Source organism: Halichoerus grypus, chromosome 2 (genome assembly GCF_964656455.1).
Source record: "Halichoerus grypus chromosome 2, mHalGry1.hap1.1, whole genome shotgun sequence".
Lineage (NCBI taxonomy): Eukaryota > Metazoa > Chordata > Mammalia > Carnivora > Phocidae > Halichoerus > Halichoerus grypus.
The window spans coordinates 164497527-164521511 of record NC_135713.1 but is presented as its reverse complement, the minus strand read 5'-3'; the positions used below and the strand labels follow the sequence as shown (position 1 = coordinate 164521511).

At 45.7% G+C, this 23985-nt stretch overlaps 1 protein-coding gene across 2 annotated transcripts in view; it reads right to left on the bottom strand.

Moving 5' to 3' along the window:
- The window catches only part of PRPF8 (pre-mRNA processing factor 8), a 33696-nt gene extending 19890 nt beyond the window's left edge, over positions 1–13806 (bottom strand). Inside the window, exons 1-24 of one of the 2 annotated variants that reach the window (XM_036091080.2) lie at positions 13723–13806; positions 13424–13534; positions 12562–12730; positions 11440–11604; positions 11144–11362; positions 10820–11032; positions 10568–10693; positions 10380–10485; positions 8887–9077; positions 8640–8759; positions 8359–8548; positions 8105–8224; positions 7860–7994; positions 7071–7200; positions 6480–6676; positions 6145–6351; positions 5855–6018; positions 5575–5701; positions 5264–5456; positions 4793–4980; positions 4167–4405; positions 3795–3941; positions 3389–3599; positions 3066–3182 (exon numbers count right to left, since the gene is read on the bottom strand). In XM_036091080.2, the coding sequence (XP_035946973.1) occupies positions 3066–3182; positions 3389–3599; positions 3795–3941; positions 4167–4405; positions 4793–4980; positions 5264–5456; positions 5575–5701; positions 5855–6018; positions 6145–6351; positions 6480–6676; positions 7071–7200; positions 7860–7994; positions 8105–8224; positions 8359–8548; positions 8640–8759; positions 8887–9077; positions 10380–10485; positions 10568–10693; positions 10820–11032; positions 11144–11362; positions 11440–11604; positions 12562–12730; positions 13424–13523 (3774 nt within the window). In that variant the 5' untranslated portion in view covers positions 13524–13534; positions 13723–13806. The remainder of the gene's footprint in view (positions 1–3065; positions 3183–3388; positions 3600–3794; positions 3942–4166; positions 4406–4792; positions 4981–5263; positions 5457–5574; positions 5702–5854; positions 6019–6144; positions 6352–6479; positions 6677–7070; positions 7201–7859; positions 7995–8104; positions 8225–8358; positions 8549–8639; positions 8760–8886; positions 9078–10379; positions 10486–10567; positions 10694–10819; positions 11033–11143; positions 11363–11439; positions 11605–12561; positions 12731–13423; positions 13535–13722) is intronic. The other variant, XM_036091081.2, reaches the window with a different exon arrangement.
- Between the last annotated feature and the right edge of the window lie 10179 nt (positions 13807–23985).

Below are 23985 nucleotides of genomic sequence, written 5' to 3'. Positions count from 1 at the left end.
ATCGGGCTCCCTGCTCGGCAGGGAGTCTGCTTCTCCCTCTGCCCCTCCCCCCTCTCATGTGCTCTCTCTCATTCTCTCTCTCTCAAATAAATAAATAAAATCTTTAAAAAAAAAAAGAAAAAGAAAAAAAAAGAAGAAGAAGAAGATAGCAGGAGGGGAAGAATGAAGGGGGGGATATCGGAGGGGTAGATGAACTATGAGAGATGATGGACTATGAAAAACAAACTGAGGGTTCTAGAGGGGAGGGGGGGTGGGAGGATGGGTTAGCCTGGTGATGGGTATTGAGGAGGGCACGTTCTGCATGGAGCACTGGGTGTTATGCACAAACAATGAATCATGGAACACTACATCTAAAACTAATGATGTAATGTATGGGGATTAACATAACAATAAAAAAATCTTAAAAAAAAAAATACTGCCTCGACTTAGATCTCCCTCTAGGTGGCACCTAATGCCCTTCTTCCTCTTACTCCAACTCTGGCAAGTTGCCAGTCCTTGCTGTTTCCACTCCCTCACTTCCCATAAAGCCTCACCCACTGCAATCTGGCTTCTATCCCCACTATTTCTGAAACAGCTCTTGCTAAGGTCACCAATGACGTCCTGACTGCCAAATCCAATGGATACTTTTCAGGCCTTATCTAACTAAAACACTCTTAGGCAACTGACGCTGTTAAATGCCCGCCCCAATTCCTGACATCCTTGGCTCTGATGACCCGGCATTCTCCCAGTCTGGCCATGCTGCTACTAAGTATTTCCTATGGTTCCAAATTCATCCCTCTGTTCTTCTCTTTCCTTACACTTGACCTGGACAATCTTGCTCACTCTTGAGCTTTAAACCACCACCTTCATGCTGACAGACTCCTAAATCTACATCTTCCACCCAGATATCTTCTTCAAGCTTCAGACTGCAAAATATCTCCATTTGGACATCCTATAGGAGCCTCGAAATTACCCCTCACTGCTTTTTCTCACCTCATTTCTCCCTCAAAAACTTAAAGCTCAAAGTATTTTTCAGCAAATCTAAGAGACCATCAATTTAAGAGGCATTACTAAGGGGGGAAACACACACATGTACATATATACTTATCCTGGAATGGAAGAAATATGATAGATGCCTGCCAAACACCTCCAGCTGGATGTTCTCAGGAACCTCAAACTTGTTACATCCTAAACTAAATCCATTTATCTTCCCTCCTAAACCTGCTCTTCTTCCTGTACTCTTCCAGTTGGCAGTGCCAATATCTACCTAGTCAGCCATGCCAAAAACTGTTATTTTCCTTTCCCTCTGGCATCCCACCAAAATGAGGCTCTGCTGACTTTATCTGCTAACTACTTATCAAATCTGCTCCTGTCTCCTCACTGCTCTCATCACTGTCATCAGGAATTCAGAAGTCCCCAAACCTGATCTCCCACCCCATTCCTCTAAACCCATCCCCCCCACAGCTACAAGAGTGAATCACCTAACACAGAAATCTGGAAAAGTCCTTTCTACACCTAAGACCCTCACAGGATTTTTTTTTTTTAAGATTTTATTTATTTGACACAGAGAGAGAGACATAGCAAGAGAGGGAACACAAGCAGGGGGAGTGGGAGAGGGAGAAGCAGGATTCCCGCCGAGCAGGGAGCCCAATGAGGGGCTCGATCCCAGGATCCTGGGATCATGACCTGAGCCGAAGGCAGACACTTAACGACTGAGCCACCCAGGCGCCCCGACCCTCACAGGATTCTTAACAAGGCACGCAGTACCCTCCAGCATCTGGCTCTTGCTTATCTATCCAGCCCCTATTTCTTAACAGTCCCAACTCCACAACCATACTCTATCAATAAACCTGAACTTTGTATAGCCCCACACATATCATGCTAGTCACCTCTCCAGACATAAGGCTGAAGGAATACCCTCCCTCACCTGCCTCAGCACATGTTACTTCTTCCAAGAAGCCTTTTCTCTCCCTCTCCCAGACTGGGCTAGAGTCATTAACTTGAGCCTTCTCACAAATTCCCAAATAATACCATAGCTCTACAAACACTACATCCTGTTAATAGTTCTCTTGTCCATGGATCTGTCTCTCCAACTAGGTAGGCCAGCTCAACAAAAGAAGAGACTCTATCTTACATGTAGTGTGTGCAGAGCCTTGAACACAGTAGTTATCAACAAATACCCATGGAATGAATAAGTTACATAATTCTTATTATTTGGCTCCTGGAGGCAATAAACCAACCTAAAAAGATAAACTTTTCTCTTGTACTATACCCCCCCAAAAACATGAGATATTTCAAGTAAGAAATACTAAGATAATGGGCGCCTGTATGACTCAGTTGGAAGAGTATACAATTCTTGATCTTGAGGTCATGAGTTTGAGCCCCAAATTAGGTGTAGAGATTACTTAAAACAAACAAACAAACAAAAAACCCTAAGAAAACGTATCCTTAACAAAAGCATTGTTTGGAGCACAGCCTAATAAGAACCTGGCATTTCCCTCTCTTTTTGGCATTATTGATGCTCTTGAGAGCATCAGCCAAGACATTATGTGCACCATTATGGCAGCATGAAAAGAAAGCAGGAAGAGCAGGGTGGCTTTTTAAACCTTACAGAAACCTAAGTATACAGAGTTAACAAATCCCCAGATCATTCTTTCTCAATTCTAGCTGCCTTCAGCTGGGCCTTTGGAAGCAACTGAAAGGGAAAATAAACACTGAGATAGCTAGTTATACTTGCTTTTTAACATACATATTGTTATTGGTTAAAAGATTAACTACACGAATAAATAAGCCCCTGGTAAGATGCAAAAAATGAAAATTTTGTTCAAATTAAAGAATCCAATTTCTGTTCTTACCTTAATTTAGAGTCATCACAACTATGCAGAACGAGGCTGCACATTCCCTACAAGGTATTCTCAGAAAGTACCTGAGTTGATTTGACACTCTAAGCTGCTATACCATAAATCATGGAAACTGGTACACTGAGAAAAGCTGGGAAGAAACAAGAGCCAACCAGGGGCAGAGTTAAAAGGGATGGGAGATGGACAGAGGACATGAGGCAAGCTAGGGCTGACTGCCTTATATACCTTGGTGAAGGTGGTAGAGCCAGAAGCCATCAGAATTTGACGCACACGGTTGTGGAAGCGCTGCATTGACTCATCATCCACACGCAGGAAACATTGAGCTGTCCGCTCCTTAGTAACCTAAACCATAAGGTCAAGGTTAATCTGTCTCTGATATTGCCGCAGAAACAAGGACCAACTCTGACCCCCGCCCCCCACTAAACTCTACCCACCCAACAAGGCTCAATCGACCGATAATGAAAAGGTGTGATGGTGTTCCGCACCCCTGCGTACCCCAGAGGTACAGGGGTGGTAATGCTACTCCAAGCCCCCTTTCCAGACTGTACCTCATTCTGTAGGTTCCAGACCCCATCCTTGTGGGTAAACTCCTCATAGCTGGTGCGGCATTTAGGTAGGATGCGGCACTCAAAGCCACACATGTTGAACAGCAGGTTGGGGTTGTCCTTACTGTACACAGACACGAAGCTGTTCTCCCACTGAACTGTAGTCACTGACCGTGGCAGACGGTTCTTGATGTCCCAGAACACTGCCCGACCCCTGCTCACAGAGAACATATGATCACATCAGTCTCCTGGAACTTGAAGGAACTTCCCTCAGAAGGCCAGACTCACAGTATTCTAGGACAGTACACTCCTCCCACCCAGGACACAACCTCATAAATTCCCTCTAACTGTTCTCTGGGTCCCTCAGGCTGATGTCCTTCCAGCTCCTGCAGCCCCAACTTAGACTCACAAGTTGACATCATGCTTCATGAGGCGCATGCGGGCATCTCGGGGCCAGCACTTCTTATTATTATAGCCAACGATATTTTCATTGTTGGGGTCAGGATGCTCTGTCAGGTAACGCTGGATCAGGTCCCGAGCCTCATCTGCTGTGAACCTGTACCAGGCAAGATGCATTGCTGAGACTGAAATAAGCTGGGACCTCATAAGACCTACAGCTCCGCAGATAAAGCCCGCCTCCAACCCCCACCCTACTCACAGGACTTCATTCCGTTTTAGAGCCCAACCCCGCAACAAGTCAACTAAGGTACAAGAGCTGTATCCAGAGGCTGGGCATATGCCTCAATGCCCTGCAAGGATAAGAATCCAGGCAAGCCCTCACCTGAAGAAAATGTGGATACGATCAATGTATCTGCAGAAGAGACGGATAGGGTGGGCAGCCTCAGTGGCTATGTCCTGGAAACTGAGAAAGTCATTTGGCATCTGAGGGGGCCCAGCCATCTCACTGGCCCGGTGCAGTCCCAATACCAGCAGATCCATCACCAAGCCATAGTACTGCACGATGAATGAGGCAAACTGCAGGCCTCTAATGATCCCATAGGAATTTGTATGGTTCATGTCCTAGAAAGAAAGATTTACAACTCTGAACAATTCTTTTTTTTTTTTTTTTTAATTTTTTTTTTTTAAAGATTTTATTTGACAGAGAGAGACACAGCGAGAGAGGGAACACAAGCAGGGGGAGTGGGAGAGGGAGAAGCAGGCTTCCCGCGTAGCAGGGAGCCCGATGCGGGGCTCAATCCCAGGACCCTGAGATCATGACCTGAGCCGAAGGCAGACACTTAACGACTGAACCACCCAGGCGCCCCACTCTGAACAATTCTTAACTCATGGCCATGTCCCAGCCCTCTCTGGGGCCTATCCTCTTTGGTCCTCCCCTCAGCAAATCCTACCTCAGGGAGCCAGACACACCCCTCCCCAATTCCTTGATACCCTCCCCCCAAGACACACCTTATAGTTGATGACGACATTGTTCTTGGCTGTCATGTAGTCAGCTATGTTGTGGTCTACGATGAGTCGCAACAGCCTATTAAGCAGGGTCAAGTCGATCTTTTCATACATCTTCTCAAAGCGTGATTCCAGCATGACATTGCACTCACCCTCACTTGTCTCCCACACGTCCTGCAGATTATTAATGCCTGAGGAGTAGGCAAAACAGGTCTCCAGCAGGTTAGAAATTCCAAGGCTAGTGCCTGCAGTACCTGTCACAACCCATAACCTTGTCCCACTCCACTCATTCATCTGGACTGCTAAGAATGTCCGCTTTGCTGGGTTTAACATCAACACTATGACCTCGGCACTAAGCAGCAAGAGAATAAACTAATTCTACTGCCTGGGTGAGAATTCTGATGTAGAACTCAATTCACCTCAAATCACCCCAAGTCACCTCAATCCCCAAGGGCAAAGCCAGAAAAACTTTACCTTGGCACCACTTGTAAACAAGCAGCGGAGGTGGTTCTGTGTCAGCGGGCTTGATCCAAGGTGGGAAAAGGCGGCGCTTGTCAGCTTCATACCAAAGGTACTGGTCCAGGTAGGCATCGGTGATTTTCTCCAGCGGCTCCACGTCATACACTGGCACCAGGTGGCTATAGAGATCCATGAACTCAATGCCCACCTGTGGGACAAGGAAGCTGGCTTACTTGGATCCACCAATCACCTGAGGCAACCCACTACTCTGGGGGCCATGAATGAATAGCATAGCCAATAGAAAACTTGGGGGGCAGCTTACTCACTTCTTTAAAGGCTCTCTGTGTGAGGAGGTGACGCTTGATGCGGGACAATGCCTCATGGGGGTTGTCATAGGCTTGCTCGATCAGACCTAGCTCCTCCCTCTGAGACTGGTTTAACCGAGACTTCACACTGACAAGGAAACAGGAAAGATGAATGGGAAAACCAATAGGAAGCCAAACCCAGAAAGGCCTGAGGCTAAACCTCCTTCCTTTGGACTCTGACAATGATGCTGTTCTTCCCGCTCTCATCTTTCCAAAGGAATCCACCTATTCTACTCCTCACCTGTAAGCTTCCTTAAGCCGCTCCAAGGCCAAGATGAGCAACTTGGTGTCATGCTTGTAGGAGAGTGGGGGGAATGGGATGGGTGAGAACCTCCGGCTCTCCAACCAATGCACGGTGGTGGTATACACGGCCACCGCTTCCTCCGCTGTGATGTACGGCCCATCCTGCAAAACAGACATGATCATCAGCCTCCCACTGTAGCCTAATCCCTACAGACAAGGCATGGTCCCGACTCTGCAGTCTATCCCTCTGCCCACTCCCCACGTCCAGCCTAGCCTAAGCTGCCTAACCTTTAGGTAGTTGTGCTGTCGCTCCTGTTCTGCCTTCAGATACAGCCGAGTGAGGCGGCCCAGGTTCTTTTTGCAAACAGTCTTGTCCACAGTGGCTCCACGGCGGATCCGTTCTCGGTTGTAGTGGGCAGTGTTGGTCCACCAATCAGCCTTGGCCTTCACATATCGAAGAATCATATTCTCTATGGGTGTTGGCAGCCCAGGTACCTGAAAGTACAAAAGGCACAATGCGAAAGGGACAGCAACCACACAGCTCTGAAAGGGAGCCCAGGAGTGGTAATCCTACCCCCAGGAAGATGATGTCCATGCCTTCTCGGAGTTGGGGCGACACCCACCTTCCAGGGAATGTTGGCCTTCCAGCAGCGCCAGGCTTCACTGAGGTGCTGCAGGATTGTCCGGGCCTTGTTCTGTTTGATTCCCTCAGGCATCATGTCCAGAATGTCATGCATCACAGCTGCCCGAAGCTCAAGGTCAAAATGTGACTCCACTCGCTGCTTTGTAACAGTCTTTGCCACCCCCTTAGAGTGTCGGCCTAGGAGTGAAATTGATTAAAAGCAAGATTCATTGCTTTCAATGAGTCTCTACCATCATGCCCCCTCATTAACCACAGTTACACTGAAATCAAAAAGTATAAACAAAGTGTCCATACGCCCAGCATATGCAAAAAAGACAAGCTATCTCAAGACATTCACAACTATGCCTCTGAGAAATTTCCATTCTGCAAATCCAAGATAGCCTCAGGCCCCAGAGAGGAGCCCAAGGAACAGAATAGTAGGTCAGAATCACTAGAGAATGGGACCTCTTAGAGGCAATCCAGCAGGAAGGGATTCTCAGTCTCAAACAAGGGCAGGGGATAGAATGGGAACATATGATCTACCCGTGAAGCGATAATAAAACACAAGCTGGACACAGAGAAAACCACTCACCTTCAAACTGTCGGGCAAGGAGGTTGCCCAGCCACCGCTCCAGCAAAGGGGTGATGCCACGCATGAAAAACAGCCAGACCCGCCAGCCAGCAGCCCAGAAGCCACAGCCAGGGCCCTTCCCTACAGGACCCTATGGTCCCAAGCAGAAATCAAGACCGTAAGTTAGCAATTCATTTAGAGAGCAATAGAAAACTGCACACAGGTGGGGTCAAGAGAAACTCATCCTAGACAACAGAGGGGAAAAGAGGCAAAACTCTGGGACCTCAACATCTAAAATGGAGTAAATGAGAAATTCTAAGGCAAAAACCAGTAACTGAGATTCCCTATTTAAAGGCAGCTTTCAGGATGCCTGGGTGGCTCAGTCGCTTAAGCGTCTGCCTTCGGCTCAGGTCACGATCCTAGGAGTCCCCGCATCGGGCTCCCTGCTCACAGGGAGTCTGCTTCTCCCTCTGCCTGCCACTCCCCCTGCTTGTGCTCTCGCTCTCTAGCAAATAAATAAATACAATCTTAAAAAAAAAAAAGCAACTTTGGGGGGAAGTATTACGATTCACAAGGTGAAGGCAAGTAATGATACACGTAGAGCATCTCTCTAACTCAGTTCAGGAAAAGAGCCCTGACTAGACCTAAAATTAAAATGGATCTGAAACTCAGGGTCTTCAGATGGAGACTGGCATCAGGCTCCGCACTGAGCATGAAGCCTGCTTAAGATTCTCTCCCTCCCCGCAGTGAATGAAGGAATTAATGAATGAACTGGATGGAGAAAGTGAGAGTACGAGGGCAGGGTCCCACCGTGTTGAAGCGGTAATAGATGAGATGCTTCAGGTCCTTGCACATGCGAATCTGCCGCATCAGCTTGTATTTGTACCGGTACATGCCCGTCAGCTGCCCCACGTGAGCAAAGATATACTGCAACCCATCTGCCAGCTGCAACACAATGACCCCATCGGGCTTTAAGCTAGAGCCAGCTCCACAATCAGCGCAGGCTTCATTCAGCTTCCCTACTTGGGGCGGGCATCGGGGATACCTGGCCTCACCTGGAAGGCATCCACATTGCCCAATCGATACTGCACGTGACTGTCCACCACCAGCTTAGTTAAACGCAGAACTTCTCGACACAGATGGAAAGCATTCCCGAAACGAGATTTCTTTCTTTCCTGGAGAAGGTGCCAAGAATAGGAAAAACCTTAATCAGCCATGGTCCCAACTGGATGGGTGCCTTCCTCAGAGGACAGAGCAAAATCAGTCCATCCCTCAAGCCCAAAAGACCGTTAAGGTACAATGCACACACCTTGGTGGTGAGGGTCTTGACAGGTTTAAGATTGAAGTTGTAATCCAGGTGCAGATAGTTGAGGTTTTTACGGTGAATGAGAAGGTTGAGCATGTTGTAGCCCTGGCGGCAAACCTGCAGCCCCACCTCCACCCAGTCCAGCTTCGTGGACTGAAAGAATTTGGTGGCTTTGAAGGAGCGAAACAGGTACCTGGGGTGGGAATAAGAGGAAAAGGAAGAGTTAGCTTCCTGGTTAACTCTGGAACAAAAGAAGTCTGAGCAATGACCCTCAGGCACCTTACCTCTTCTTTTGGGCTTTAGGGGGCCGGTGCTTCAGGGCATTCAGCACATAGTACTTCAGCAGTTTCTGGTATGAGACCCTCACTTTCACAGGCTGCCCAGCAGGACAATGCTCCCGATACCTGGGAAAACAAGCCAACTAGAGCTAGCCCATCTCTCCTTCTAATCCCTCTGTGAAAGGCTGCATGCCCACCCAGTTGGGAGTCTTTTCTCCTATACATCCACTACCATCCCCCCAGGAAGTCTTACCAGTTCTTGACAAGGGGGATGTCCAGGGCCCGGCGGGTGCGACCAGAGCGTAGGTTGAAGGGCCGTGGGGCCCAGAGCAGGGCAATACCATTGGCTGTATTGTCTGTGTAGAGGGGTGTGTCCTTCAGGAAGGGCTCCACAAACTCTGGGAGCTCAAACTCCTCGTCATCATCAGGCAAGGGTTCCTGGCTCTGAAAGAAGAACACCCCAAGGGTTCAGCTCCCAATGAACTGGGAAGAGAACTGGGATGAGAGGGAAACTCTCCGGGGCCGAGCACAGTGGCTCCATCTACCATGGAAACTGGACTGCCAGACAAGAGAAGCCCTAAAGAGCCAGGGCAAAAGGGGCCAAGGGAGCAAAGAACAAGCCAGGACAAACCAGGAAAGCAAGCATCACTCCTCACACCCTAACGGGCTCACCACCAAAGGCCTCCCAAAGGAGCCCCAATACCTTAAGTAAACACAAAAACTATGCTAGGATAAGGAGGTCTGTTAAGAAGAACACTATGGAACGTGGGTAAAGATCAAAAACATTATTCCAAGTGTAAAAGGCCAATCACAAAAGACTACATACTGTAAGATACTATTTATATAAAATCTCCAGAATAGTCACATCTACAGAAAAACTAGTAGATGCCTAGGAAAGGGAGGTTCGAGGGAAACAGAGTGACTGCTAATGGTATGGGGATTTCTGGGATGATGAAAAGGTTCAAAAATTACCTATGGGAATAGCTGAACTACTCTGTGAATAAACTAAAAGCCACTGAATTGTATAATTTAAATGAGTGAGTTGTAGCCGTATGTAAACTGTATCTCAATAAAAGGATTGTAGAAAAACCCATAATGCAAACAAACCAGAATATACTATATACAAAGTGCCAATCACAGAAACCCAGATTATACCAGTAACTTAGTTTGAGCCAAGTGCTGAACGGTCAAATTAGCTTAAAGCTCAAGCGGAACACTAAACAGGATGACAAACATGTCTCCCTCAGCTGAATTTTTATCTAGTAACACTTCAGCCACAGTCAGGAAATTTCTCTTCAAAGAACTAAGGTCAGGGGCGCCTGGGTGGCTCAGTCGTTAAGCGTCTGCCTTCGGCTCGGGTCGTGATCCCGGCGTCCTGGGATCGAGCCCCGCATCAGGTTCTCTGCTCCGTGGGAGGCCTGCTTCTCCCTCTCCCACTCCCCCTGCTTGTGTTCCCTCTCTCACTGTGTCTCTCTCTGTCAAATAAATTAAAAAAAAAAAAAAAATCTTCAAAGAACTAAGGTCAGGGGTGCCTGGGTGGCTCAGTCATTGAGCGTCTGCCTTCGGCTCTGGTCGTGATCCCAGGCTCCTGGGATCGAGCCCCACATCGGGCTCCCTGCTCAGCGGGGACCTGCTTCTCCCTCTGCCTGCTCCCCCTGCTTGTGCTCTCTCTCTCACTCTCTGACAAATAAATAAATAAAATCTTCAAAAAAAAAAAAAAAACTAAGGTCAAATGTTCCTTCTCACCTTGACGGAGTGCCTGTGAGAAATTGGGTTGATCAAAGGATCAAAGTAGAAAGCTGGGAGATCGGGATCCTCAGTTTTGATGAACACAACATTAGGAGTGTGGTACCTAAAATGAAAGAAGAGTAAGATCAGGTTCTCCCGCCCTGGCCCAACCCTCTCTTTTCCCCCACCTTTGCTGTAGCTCTCACCAGGTGAGGTGGACATGGTGTGGAAGATTGTTGTACAGGTAAGGAAAAGCGATCTTGTATTCAGTGCGGATAGGCTGCCGGATGATGATCTTGTTAATATCATTGAATTCATTCCAGTCTTCATCCCTAGGGTACAAAATAAAAGATGAGCAGACTAGTTGGGGAGTTTGAAAACTACAACAGGATCTCAAAGATCAAGATTAGATTTTATTCAACCCAAGGTGCCTATAATCCCTAATATCTCCAACTTACTGGAGATTGATGTCTCGAACAAGAGGTTCAAATTTGGGGCCTCCAGGAATGGCCATATTGAGTGCCTTGGAGGTAAAGAAGGCCTTTAGATCAAACAGATAGAAGTAGTTGTCATCTACCAAGTCTGTCAGGAGCTGATTGGCCAGGCGGTAGAGAGTGGACATCATGGGCAGTGTGAATTGCCAGCGCTGGTAAGTGGAGCCATTCACATACCTAGGAAAAAAAGACAGGCCTATGTCATACCTAGCCAAGCCATTGCTCACCCAGGATTCCTTCTGGATTTCCAAAACTCTCACAGGAGCAGTAACTCCAACCATCACTCACTTCCGGCTGTCCCTCAATGGCTGGTGGTCATAGAACCAGTCCAACACAGGGGCATCCTCCTCAGGGTCCAACTCTAGCTGAATGGCCTCCAGTGGTTCAACATCTAGGATGTTGTCAGCATAGTCCAAAGGTGGCTCCTCATCATCAAAAGGGGGGAAACGCATCCTCTTGAAATGCCTCCTGTCTCTTTTTTCTCGACGCATCATAATCCACATTGACCTAAAAGTCAGCAAAGTCACACTATGGTTTCCACCCACTGCCCCCAACCACCACCACCATATTCCAGCCTTTCTCACCCCCACTGGGAGATGTAGACAGGTTCAATGACCCAGGGAATCTCATTGACAAAAGAAATGGCTCCAGTGATGTGGTACAGCACAGGCACGTCCCGAATCTGCTCCCAAGGCATAGGCATGTTCTCCAGGAGTTTGAGGACTGCGTGGGGCATGTACTTGAGTGCACTGCAACATGAGGGAGAGAGAATTATAAATGACAAGGTGTTCTGCTACCTGTGCCCCGCAGAGAGGCCGCATGGTATCACAGTCCCGCATTCCACAGAAGAGCCTGCCTTACGGTCTAAACTCTCAAACTTAGCACACAGGCCCTCCTGGACCAGGAACACTGTCCGTCCCCCCAAGCCTCCCCCACCCCCGCTCTCCAATTGTGCCACTCTTCCCCTTAAACTTCACAGTCCCACAATATTGGGTTTCTGTCCCTCTATATCAACAGCTGTCCCTCTAAAGACAGCTTATGGACTATTACACATTCTATACTCCCTGTACCTTCCCATAAAAAATAATAAAATACTCATATTTTATCATAACCATCTTTCTCGTGTCTGTCATGCCACTAGACCATAAGATCCAGAAAGGCCATTATTTTCTATTCACTGCTATATCCCTAGCACCTACCACAGTTCTCATAAAACATTTTTTTATAAACAAAACATCTATGGCTATCTTTTTTTAAATAGCTATTTTAGACCACTTTATTAAGTGGCTAACATTTCTGCATCCAAATGGAAAAGAGATTTGCTAAGGCACTCACACCTGTATTCACTCAGCTTGGGGCCACAGAAAAACAAGAGCATACAGGCTGTAGGAGTTAACTATCTGGAACCTCTCAATTCTGCTCACTGAGGAGTTACAGGCAACAAGAACATCGTGTCCTGTTATGGGTTTCAACCCATTTAAAGATAGGCACATCTTATCACAGCTTCAATAAATTAGTGCCTAGGGCAATCAAGAGAGTAAAGGAAGATCTCAAAATTATCACAGAATCCTAGGTTTTTCTCTTCTAACCACCAACAGGGGCTGTCATAGAGGATTCCTTTCTCAAAATGACAGAGCAGCTATCCAGGACAGGGAGAAGCGAAAGGGGCCAAACTCCAAACGATATAATTCCAAGAGATGCCTTACCCCAAGTAGACCCTTTTGTCATGGCGAAACTTCCTGTTGGTCATGTCTCCATGGTCTCGGATGATCTTTCTAACATGTTCTGGGGGCATGTCTTCCTTCTGAGCATCCACAAATCCAAACTTCCGCTTTTCCGCATAGCGCTTGGCCTGTAATTGCTGCCATTTTCGGGCTACAAAGACACCTCAGTTTAAATAACTGCATACCCTTAGCCTAATCATCCCCACCTCTTGACCCAGGGTAAGCCCCTGTCAGGATGTATGAGTTAGGGGTGGGCACACAGCAGGAGCACTCTCTTATCTCACTCTGCTTTACTCTTTCCTTTATCACATTTGTGACTGTCTAACATTTTTGTTACAGCTTCTTAGGTTTTTTTATTGTCTACCTCCCTCTCTGCAACTTAACCCCTGTCAGGGCAGGGTTTTTTTCATTGGTTATTGTGTCCCCATGGCTTGGATCAGCGCCTGCAAATAACAGACACCCTTTTTTTTTTTTTTTTAAGATTTTATTTATTTATTTGACAGAGAGAGAGAGAACACAAGCAGGGGGAGCGGCAGGCAGAGGGAGGAGAGGGAGAAGCAGGCTCCCCGCCAAGCAGGGAGACCAATGCGGGGCTCGATCCCAGAACCCCGGGATCATGACCTGAGCCGAAGGCAGACGCTTAACCAACTGAGCCACCCAGGAACCCCAACAGACACCTTTAAACAGTTAATTAGATGAAAAATAAATGAGACTGTGAGTGAGTTGACACCTAACGCTCCGACGCTTGCCAAAACGGGGAAAGGGGTGAAACCCGCTACGCGCACGCGCACACCCGCCCTAAGCCTGCGGGCCCGCAGGCACCGCTCCCGCACGCGTTCTTCACCTTTCTCTTGCAGCTTCTCCTCCGACATGTAATCTGGCAATGGGGCTAGAGGGCCGGGCACCGGGTTACCCGGCCCTCGGTAAGGAAATACTCCGGCCATTCCCGGAGAATCTGGGAGACAGAGAAAGAAAAAAATTAACGAGCAATAGGGCCGAGCCTAGCAGGAAGGTGTCGACACCCCCGGCCTGCAGTCCCGCTTTGCTCAGAGTTCGCCCAGCCCGGCCCCTCCCAACCTTCCGGTCATCCAGCCGGACCCCATCACGCCTCCCGCAGCCCAGCCCTTAAAGCCCGCAACGCACCCCCACAAACCCTCACACAGACCGCCGCTTTCTTCGCAAAGCAATGGCGGCAAACCTACGTCCGCCGCGCGTTCCCAATACCGGGAAGTACGCAACTCTCGTTCAGCAGTTGATCCAATAGGCGCCCGCGTGCTCAGACGGATTAGAGAGCTCACCAATTAGACTTGCAGATAGGGCCAGAGAGGGCGGGTCCATAGGCGGAAAGCTTAGAGCGCAAAAGGGTGGGGTCCGGTGGGCGCAAGCCCCGCCTCCCACCTTTTTCAGGCTGTCCTGGGGACCTGTAGTAGATGGGCTTCGCCTTACAGTCCGCGACTGGGGGTCGTCAGACTACGACAGACCTGATTTTTGAAAAATAAATTTGTTCAAATCTGCACATTACTCTGTGTCTAGTTTCGTAAATGTGGACTTGAGGTGTGTTAGCTCCGAGTCCATCAGTCCTTTGTTCGTTCACACCTTCGTTCATTAAGCCTTCATTTATTGAGAGCCCAGTATGTTTCAGAGGTTGGAAATGCAACAGGGGAAAAAGCCAAGCTTATGGAGCTCATAGGGAACGGGGAGGCCAAGCAACCCAGAATCTTACAATGCAATGTGATGGGAGTTGGGGGCAGGGCATTTAACCCTGCCTGTGAAGTCAGAGTTAGATAGACAATAAACCTGGAAAAATAAAAAAGCCTTGGGGAACAACTTTGCTCAGTGTCTTTACCACTCCCCCTCCGTTCCATTTCTTCTCTCTCTAGCAATGATTGCATTATGGAGTATATAGTGGACACCTTATAAATGCTTCTTGTTTCCCTCAGGTTCTGCCTGTCTTGCTGCCTGAATTGTGCTCCATCTCCTGCCATCCTTGTTTCACTTTCTCTCTCATTCTATCCTAACAACTTTATTTATTTATTTTAAGCTTTCTTCATTTATTTGACAGAGAGAGACACAGCGAGAGAGGGAACACAAGCAGGGAGAGTGGGAGAGGGAGAAGCAGGCTCCCCGCTGAGCAGGGAGCCCGATGTGGGGCTCGATCCCAGGACCCTGGGATCATGACCTGAGCCGAAAGCAGACACTTAACGACTGAGCCACCCAGGCGCCCCTATCCTAACAACTTAAATCTGACTTAGTCAACAGGTAAGTTTGTTTGAACTCACACAGTTTACTGTGGAGGATGCAGAGGAATTGTAACTGATAAACCTCTCAATCTGGCTGAGAATTTAGGACTCAAAGGTGAAATAATAGAGAAAAATGCAAAGAAGAGTTCAGGCAAGGGCTGGCTGGTGCGGAGATTCACAGTCACAGAAGGAAGAGGAGCATTAGTAAAGATTTGATGGAAATGGATGGGTGTGAAGGATTTGATGGAATAAAGAAAGAGGAAGGAAAAAGGAATCCCAAGTGGTAGACACTGCTAGAGTTGGAGTTTAGAGAGAAGAACCAATATGGCAGCTCTGAAACCAGCCAGTCAATCAGACGGGCAACAGTAGAAATTTCACCATCATCATTATTATGTTCATCATTGTCATTGTCATGAAGTCCTTCCACCTGTATAAGGTTTACTTGTGTGGCTGGTATTGTTCTAAACCCTGGTAATGGGGCGCCTGGGTGGCTCAGATGGTTAAGCATCTGCCTTCGGCTCAGGTCATGATCCTAGGGTCCTGGGATCGAGCCCCGTGTCCGGCTCCTGGCTCAGCGGGGAGCCGCTTCTCTCTCTGCCTCTCCCCCTGCTCGTACTCTCTCTCTCTCTCTCTCTCTGTATCTCTGTCTCGAATGAATAAATAAAATCTTAAAAAAAATAAAATAAACCCTGGTAATATCCTACTATTGTCTGTGGTTTTGTTAAAAGTACTAATGTCGATTTCTGGTTTTGATTTTTCTGCTATGGTCATGTAAGAAGTTCCCAAGTGGGTGAAAGGTACATGGGAACTCTCTGTACTATTTCTTTTTCTGTCTCCAAGATCAAGTACTGAGCTGAGATCAAGAGTAGGACACTTAACCAACTGAGCCACCCAGTCACCCCTCTTTTTTTTTTAAGATTTTATTTTTAAGTAATCTCTACACTCAACGTGGGGCTCTAACTCACAACCCTGAGATCAAGAGTCATGTTCTCTACTGACTGAGCCAGCCAGGTGCCCCTGTACTATTTCTAAACATTATTATTGAGATATAATTTGCATTCCGTAAAGTTCAGCTGTTTCAAGTGTACAATCCAATGATTTTTAGCATATTTATAGAGTTGTGCAATTATCATTACTATCTAGTTCCAGAACATTCTCATCATCCCAAAAAGAAACCTTGTACCCATTAGCACTCACTGCCCAAGTCCTCCTACCTCCTACTCCTCAGCCCTAGGCAACCACTAATCTACTTTCTGAGTCTATAGTTTTGCCTGCTCTAGACATTTCTTATAATTAGTACTATACAATAGTGATCTTTTGTGACTGGCTTCTTTTACTTAGCATGTTTTTGAGGTTCATCCTCAAAATATACACACGTACACACACATATGCATATATACATATACATATATATGTATATAAATCTTCTTTGGAGAAATGTCTATTCAGATCCTTTGCCTATATTAAAATTGTGTTGTCTTTTTATTATTGAGTTCTGGAAGTTCTTTATCCTAGATACAAGTCCCCTGTCCTTGGGGCGCCTGGGTGGCTCAGTTGGTTGAGTGTCTGCCTTCAACTCTGGTCATGATCCCAGGGTCCTGGGATTGAGCCTCATGTCGGGTTCCCCGCTCAGTGGGAGCCTGCTTCTCCCTCTCCTTCCTGCTCATGCTCTCTCCATCTCTCTCTCTCAAATAAATAAAATCTTTAAAAAAACAAAACAAAACAAAACAAGTCCCCTGTCCTTTATTTGATATGCAAAAATTTTCTTTCACTCTTAGGGTTATTTTTTCATTTTCTTGATGGGTTCTTTGGAGATCAAAGGTTTTTAATTTAAATAAAGTTCAACCTATCAAATCTTCTATTGCTTATGATTTTGGTGTCAAATCTTAGAAACCATTGCCTAATCCAGCCTACAAAGATGTACTCCTGTGTTTTCTTCTAATAGTTGTATAATTTTAGCTCTTACATGTAGATCTGTGATTCACATTCAGTTAATTTTTGTGTGTGGTGTGAGATAGGGTCCGAATGCATTCTTTTGCATGTGCATATTCCGTTGTCCCAGTACCATTTGCTAAAAAGACTATTTTTTCAGTTTTGAATTGTCTTGGCCCCTTTGTCAAAAATCAGTTGACCATTTGTTTGTTTCTTGACACTGTTTTATTCCATTGATCTATATGTTTATCTTTATGCTCTCTGTGCCATTTTTGCAATTTTTTTTTTAAAGATTTTATTTATTTATTTGACAGAGAGAGACACAGCGAGAGAAGGAACACAAGCAGAGGGAGTGGGAGAGGGAGAAGCAGGCTTCCCGCGGAGCAGGGAGCCCGATGTGGAGCTCGATCCCAGGACCCTGGGATCATGACCTGAGCCGAAGGCAGACGCCCAACGACTGAGCCACCCAGGCGCCCCTGCCATTTTTGCAATTTTAATGTGAGCTTAAAATCATTTCAAAATAAAAAGCTAATAAATAAATAAACTAATTTAATCCTCGAAACAACCTTAGAAGATAGTTATTATTATTATACCCATTTTACTGATGAGAGACCCAAGCTCAGAATGATTGAGTAATCTGCCTCGGGTCACATGGCTAATTACACAAAGCATGTGTCAGGTTTTGTCTAACAACATTATATGCATTAGTTCATTTAATTGTCACAATAATCCAACAAGGTAGCTGCTCTTTTTTTTTTTTAAGATTTTATTTATTTAGGGACGTCTGGGTGGCTCAGTCGGTTAAGCGTCTGCCTTCGGCTCAGGTCATGATCCCAGGGTCCTGGGATCGAGCCCCGCGTCGGGCTCCCTGCTCCACGGGAAGCCTGCTTCTCCCTCTCCCTCTGCCTGCTGATCCCCCTTCTTGTGCTCTCTCTCTCTCTGTCAAATAAATAAATAAATAAAATCTAGGAAAGAAAAGATTTTATCTCACCATAAGCAACTGGATCCAGAACATATGGGTTTTTTGTTTGTTTGTTTGTTTGTTTAGTAAATTTTGCCCCCAACATGGGGCTTGAACTCATGACCCTGAGATTAAGTGTCGCATGCTCTACCAACTGAGCCAGCCAGCTGCCCCTGGAGCTTATATTCTTAACCATACTGCTATATCATCTCTAAGAAGCATAATGTTGGATGGGAAAATCTGGCCTAAGCTGTAGTTGGTCTTGAATTCCAGAGCTTTGGCAGCATTTTGACTTTGCCAGTAATTTGATCTATTTGCCAATGTTTTCCAAGCTTTTTGTTTTAAAGCTGGAAAACATTTTTGTAAATGGAATAACTTACAAATGAAGAAACTTTAAGACTTAAAGAGTTAAGAACTTCTCTTAAAGTCTCTTAACTGGTCAAACATAGTCTGAGTTAGTCTGACGAAGCTCAGTTGAGTAGCAAAGTGACAAAGCCGAGAACAGATCTGAACAGAAAATATTACCTGTCATTGTTATGGACCATTCATTACATCCAAACCAGTCTCCTCATTGTTTATGGAGTTTAAAACTGGACTTGGAGAGGTGCCTGGGCGGCTCAGTCAGTTGGGCATCTGCCTTTGGCTCAGGTCCTGTGATTGAGCCCTGGGTAGGACTCTTGTTTCTCCCTCTCCCTCTGACCCTCCTCCCCCCACTCATGTTCTCTCTCGTGATCTCTCTCTCAAATATATAAATAAAATCTTTAAAAAAACTGGACTTGAAGGTGATTGTGGGTTATATAAATGAAGGAGTCCTCTGGCTAGAAATACACAAGTGTTGAGTCTGGAAGCTAAGACTAGATATTCAATCAACAGACCAAAGCTGATACTAAAGCCATAAAAACAATGACAGAAAGTCAGATGAGGAAGCCCAGAGACACAGTCTGGAACAGGAGGATGCCGGAAAAAGCCAGGGAAGTAATAGCTGGAAAGGTTGGGAGAGGCCCATAGGAAGGAAGAGCTTCAAGAAAAGGAAGCCCTCTACCGTGTTAGATGATGCAAGAAGTAGAGGAAGACAGAGAAAGGACATGATCTTGGCAAGAAAGAATTCTCTGAGCAAGGAGAGCAGTTTCAGAAAAATAATGGGACAGTAAGGTTCCTGGTTGCCAAGGAGGTTCATAAAACAATGAAGACAATGGGAATCAACCATTCATTTGAAAATTTAGGCATAAAAGAAAAACAAGAATTTGGACTGTAGCAAGAGGGTTAAGAGAAATTGAGATAAGGAGGAAGGTAGATTAGAGTCATAGAAGTGGCAGAGGGGTGCCTGGTTGGCTCAGTCAGTTGAGCATCCGACTCTTGGTTTCGGCTCAGGTCATGATCTCAGGGTCACGAGATCAAGGAGCGGCAGGCTCCAAGCTCAGCAGGGAGTCTGCTGGAGATTCTCTCTCTCTCTCTCTCTCCCTCTGCCCCTGCTTGCACACACACACTTTCTCTCTCTCTCAAAATAAATAAATAAATCTTTTTTAAAAATCTTAAAAAAAAAATCGTTGGTGTGCCTGGGTGGCTCAATTGGTTAAGCGACTGCCTTCAGCTCGGGTCATGATCCTGGAGTCCCGGGATCGAGTCCCGCATCGGGCTCCCCGTTCGGTGGGGAGCCTGCTTCTCCCTCTGACCCTCCCCCTCCCTTATGCTTTCTCACTCTCCTTCTCTCTCTCAAATAAATAAATAAAATCTTTTAAAAAAAAATCATAGAACTGGCAGAGACATCAGAGATTATCTTGTCCAAAGTCCTATACAACGCAGTAAGTCTTTTCAAAGCATACATACACTTAAAGATTTATTTCTACAAAAGTTTAACACACACCTCCAGGTGCTGGCCTTGCCAGGGTGCCAGGATACAGAAGACAGCCAACCAGACCAAGGCTATCCCTGCTGGGAGCTTGCATTCTAGATGGGGATATTAAATAGCTAGTTATACAGTGAATGTTTTTAGTTTCAGTTTTTACAAAGTTATACAGTCTCATAGAATTTGTTACAAAGAACAGCTGCCTAATATTCCCTCTGCCCATTTCTCCCTCTCCAAAGAAAACCACTTGCACCAATTTTAGGCGATCATTTTGGCGTTTATTTTCATATCTCCAAATAAGTGTGTAATGCTACCTTTTTTAAGTAGGCTCAACGCCCAACATGGGGCTTGAACTCAGAATCCTGAGATAAAGAATCACATGCTGTGCCAGTTGAGCCAGCCAGGTGCCCCTGTATTGCTATGGTTGATCTTTTGCTTTCAGAGATTTACTTACTTCCCACTACAGAAAATAGAGATCCAACTCTCCCCGCTAGCCTCCCAAATATATGTATATCCTTCCCACTACCATTCTCCCAATCTGGTTATTGAATAATTTTGGAAAGATTTATAAGCAGTGTTTATGTAATTGTGCATGTAATAACAATAGCCAGCCCTCATACTCTGTGTTAGGCACTTTTCTAAGCACATTGCACATGTTAATTAATTTAATTCTCATGATAATCCTATTACTGTCATTCCATTGCACAGATGAGGATACTGGGGCACAGAAAAATCAAGTAACTTGCCCAAGTCCACATAGCTATTTAGTGGCAGGTTTGGGGTTGTAATCCAAGCAGTCTGGCTCTGGAAGCCACAAGCTCAGGTTCCCTCCCCACTTGCTGTAGGAGGACATAGCAGTATTGGGTGAGTGCCCAGCCTCTGAGACTCTCATTTATTTCCTCACTCCTCAGGTACAGAGGGCTGTGCGAAGGCCCACCTCCTGGGCAGACATTTTCCTCTTGCTAAGGATCCAGCCTATAGGGGAGAATCTACACCTCTCCTGAACCTTCCCCCTAAGTTATTACCTCTCCTGTCCCCCTGTTTAGTGCACTCACCTCCACCTGCCATTTGTGTGTCTATCATCAGTAATTCACATGAGGTTTTAATGTAAAAAAAAAACAAACCATACAAACAAAAAAACTTTATTATTCCTGTCTATACAAATGTTATGCACAGATTTGCAGCTCATTCATGTAGTCAACAATGACTGCATTTCCTTTCCTAAGCAACTGTTCATTTTGTCTATAGTTAACAGATGCATCTGTTCAGTTTTCTATAGACTCTTTGGCAATTACTCCCTTGGCTCCTCATTAGTTTTAGATCTCTTCTCAAATATGCAGACATATAAAGCAGCCTATCAGTTTCACCTTTCCCAAAAGGTACCTTCCAGAGCTTTATGACCCACTGTAGTATGCCAGCTTCCCTCTGTGCTTGCTTATTGTACAGCTCTCTTCCTAGGATCCCCATTCAATATCATCCTGGAAAGTCCTTTCTTCTCTTTTATCTTGATTCTCCTGTTTTCTTCATCTGTGTGCTCCTCTTTCTTGTTTAACTCCCCCCCCTTTTTTTTTTGGTGAAGTGTATCTTCTAGTAGTTACCTGAAAAGGGTGCATGGAAAATGAATTTGGGGGGACAACCCTCACACTTGATTGGTAGTTTGGCTGGGTATCAAATTCTAGTTTGAAATAATTTTCCTTCAAATTTTTGGTGACATCACTCTGTTACCTTTTAGCTTCCAGTGTGCTGTTTAGAATTCCAAAGTCATTTTTATTCCCAGTGTTTGTATGTAACTCTCCCTCCCCTCTAGAACATTAATCTCAATGTCCTGAAATTTACCTATAATGTTGCTTGATGTAAATCTATCTCCTTTCACTAGACTGGGCATTCCACGGACCCCTCAATATGTAATAACCGCAACTCATGTTCTTTGGTTTTGAGGAGTTGTCTTTCATTACTTCACTAATGATTTTCTTTCTCTTTTTTTCTCAGTTCTCTCTTTCTGGGACTCCAATTATTATTTTTTATTATTTTTCTATTTTTTTAAAGATTTTATTTATTTATTTGAGAAATAGAGACTGAGCACAAGAAGGGGGAGGGGCTGAGGGAGAGGGAGAAGCAGACTCTCTGCTCAGCAGGGAACCCGATTCGGGGCTCAATCCCAGGACCCTGGGATCATGACCTGAGCCGAAGGCAGACGCTTAACCAACAGAGCCACCAAGGCGCCCCTCCCATTATTATTTTTTAAAGTAAACTCTGTGCCCAACATGGGGCTTGAACTCACAACCCTGAGATCAAAAGTAGCATGCTCTACTGACTGAGCCAGCCAGGGACTTCGTCCCATTATTTTGATGTTGGGTCTCCTGCACTGGTCCCATGATTGTCTCATCTTTTCTCTCCTAATTCTGGAAAATTTGTTCAATTTTCTCTTCCAACTCTTCCATGAATTTTTCATTTCCAGTATTACATTTAATTTCAAAGTACTCTTTTTGGTTTTCTCTGAATGTCTTTTTTTTTTTTTTTTTGCTAGTTCTTATTTCATGGTTACAATATATTTCCTGGTCTCTCTGAGGAAAACAATAAGAGCTTTTCTGAAATTTTATTCTCCATGCATAGTCTCTGCTTTCTGTGTGTTTTCCCCCATTTTTCTTTTACTATATATACCATGTTAGAGGCTTTCCTCAAATGTGCATAATTGGTTCTTTAATTAAACTTGCAATAAGTACTTCCAATGAAAAGTACAGAGAGATTTGACCTAATTATAGGGGGAGGGTCATGGGCATTTCTTTGGAAAAAGACATGTTGGAAATGAGCACTGAGGGGTGCCTGGGTGGCTCAGTTGGTTAAGCACCCGACTCTTGTTTTGGCTCAGGTCATGATCTCAGAGTGGTGAGATAGAGCCCCATGTTGGGCTCCGCGCTCAGTGTGGAGTCTGCTTATCCCTCTCCCTCTGCTCCTCCCTCCCCCCACCCCCGCTCTTGCTCTCTCAAATAAACAAAAAAATCTTTTTTTTTTAAAGATTTTATTTATTTATTTATTTGAGAGAGAGCATAAGCAGGGGGAGCAGCAGGCAGAGGGAGGAGGAGAAGCAGGCTACCCGCTGAGCAGGGAACCCGATGTGGGACTCGATCCCAGGACCCAGAGATCATGACCTGAGCCCTTGAAGGCAGACGCTTAACTGACTGAGCCACCCAAGTACCTCAATAAATAAAAAAAATCTTAAAAAAAAAAAAAAAAGAAATGAGCACTGAAAAATGAGAATGTAAAAAAGAAAAAAAAAACAAAGAAAAAAAGTAAAAGAAAAGTGAGAGTATATAAGATGTAGGGTGTGGGGTAGGAGGAGGGGAGCCAGAAAGATGGGAGCAGGGGATAATGGGAAGCCTACCAGGCATTGGCCATTGCCTGTGCAAGGTCCTGAGAAAGAAAGAGTGAAAGAGTGAAACACAAAGTACCATGAGTCTGGAGAGTAGACAAGGGTAGATCATGCAGAACACTATAGGCCACATCATGAGTCATGCCTTTATCTTAAAAAGAAAGAGGAGCATCTGGATGGCATCAAGCAGGAGAATGACACGATCAGATTTGCATTTTAACAATCACAGACTGGCTGCTACATGGAGAATAGTTAGAGAGTCATCCTCATGTCACCCGGGCTAACGATGACGGTGACTTTGACCAGTGTGGGAAAGCGGAGATAGAAAGGAATTAATGGATGTGGAATCCATTCCAGACTGGGTGATCAATCAGATATGTGAGTACGGGGTAGGAAGTGGGGTGACATGCTTGAGGGTGATTCTTCCGTCCCTGGCTGACGTGGTGAGCTGATGGCAGCGCTATGCACAGACCGGGAGAGTCCTGGGAAGGCTGCAGGTCTGGGCAGAAAGTGCCTGACTTCGCTTCTGCACAAGACCTTGGATGTCAGAATGCAACAATCCCACCCTCTAGACGTTCGTTCTGGTTCATTCTCAGTCTGTCGATGACCCGTTTTTACATTTCTTACCTCTGGTTTCCCTCCTCTGGATGACCCTTCCTTTTCCAATTTCCCACCTTAAAAAAATCCTGATTCCGGATTTCCCATAGCCAGGGATCTGGCGTGTTTACTCAATAGTATAAATACTTTATAGGTACTTGTTGAAAGGAGAAATAGGGGCACCTGGGTGGCTCAGTGGGTTAAGCGTCTGCCTTCGGCTCAGGTCACGACCCCAGGGTCCTCGGATCGAGTCCCGCATCGGGCTCCCTGCTCAGCAGGGAGCCTGCTTCTCCCTCTCCCTCTCCCTCTGCCTGATGCTCCCCCTGCTTGTGTTCTCTCTCTCTCTGATAAAGAAATAAATAAAATCTTAAAAAAAAAAGAAAGGAGAAATGAAGAAAAGTGGTGCCAGTAATAGCTGGAGACACAGAATAAAATGGGCACATCTTCCTGGATCATAAAA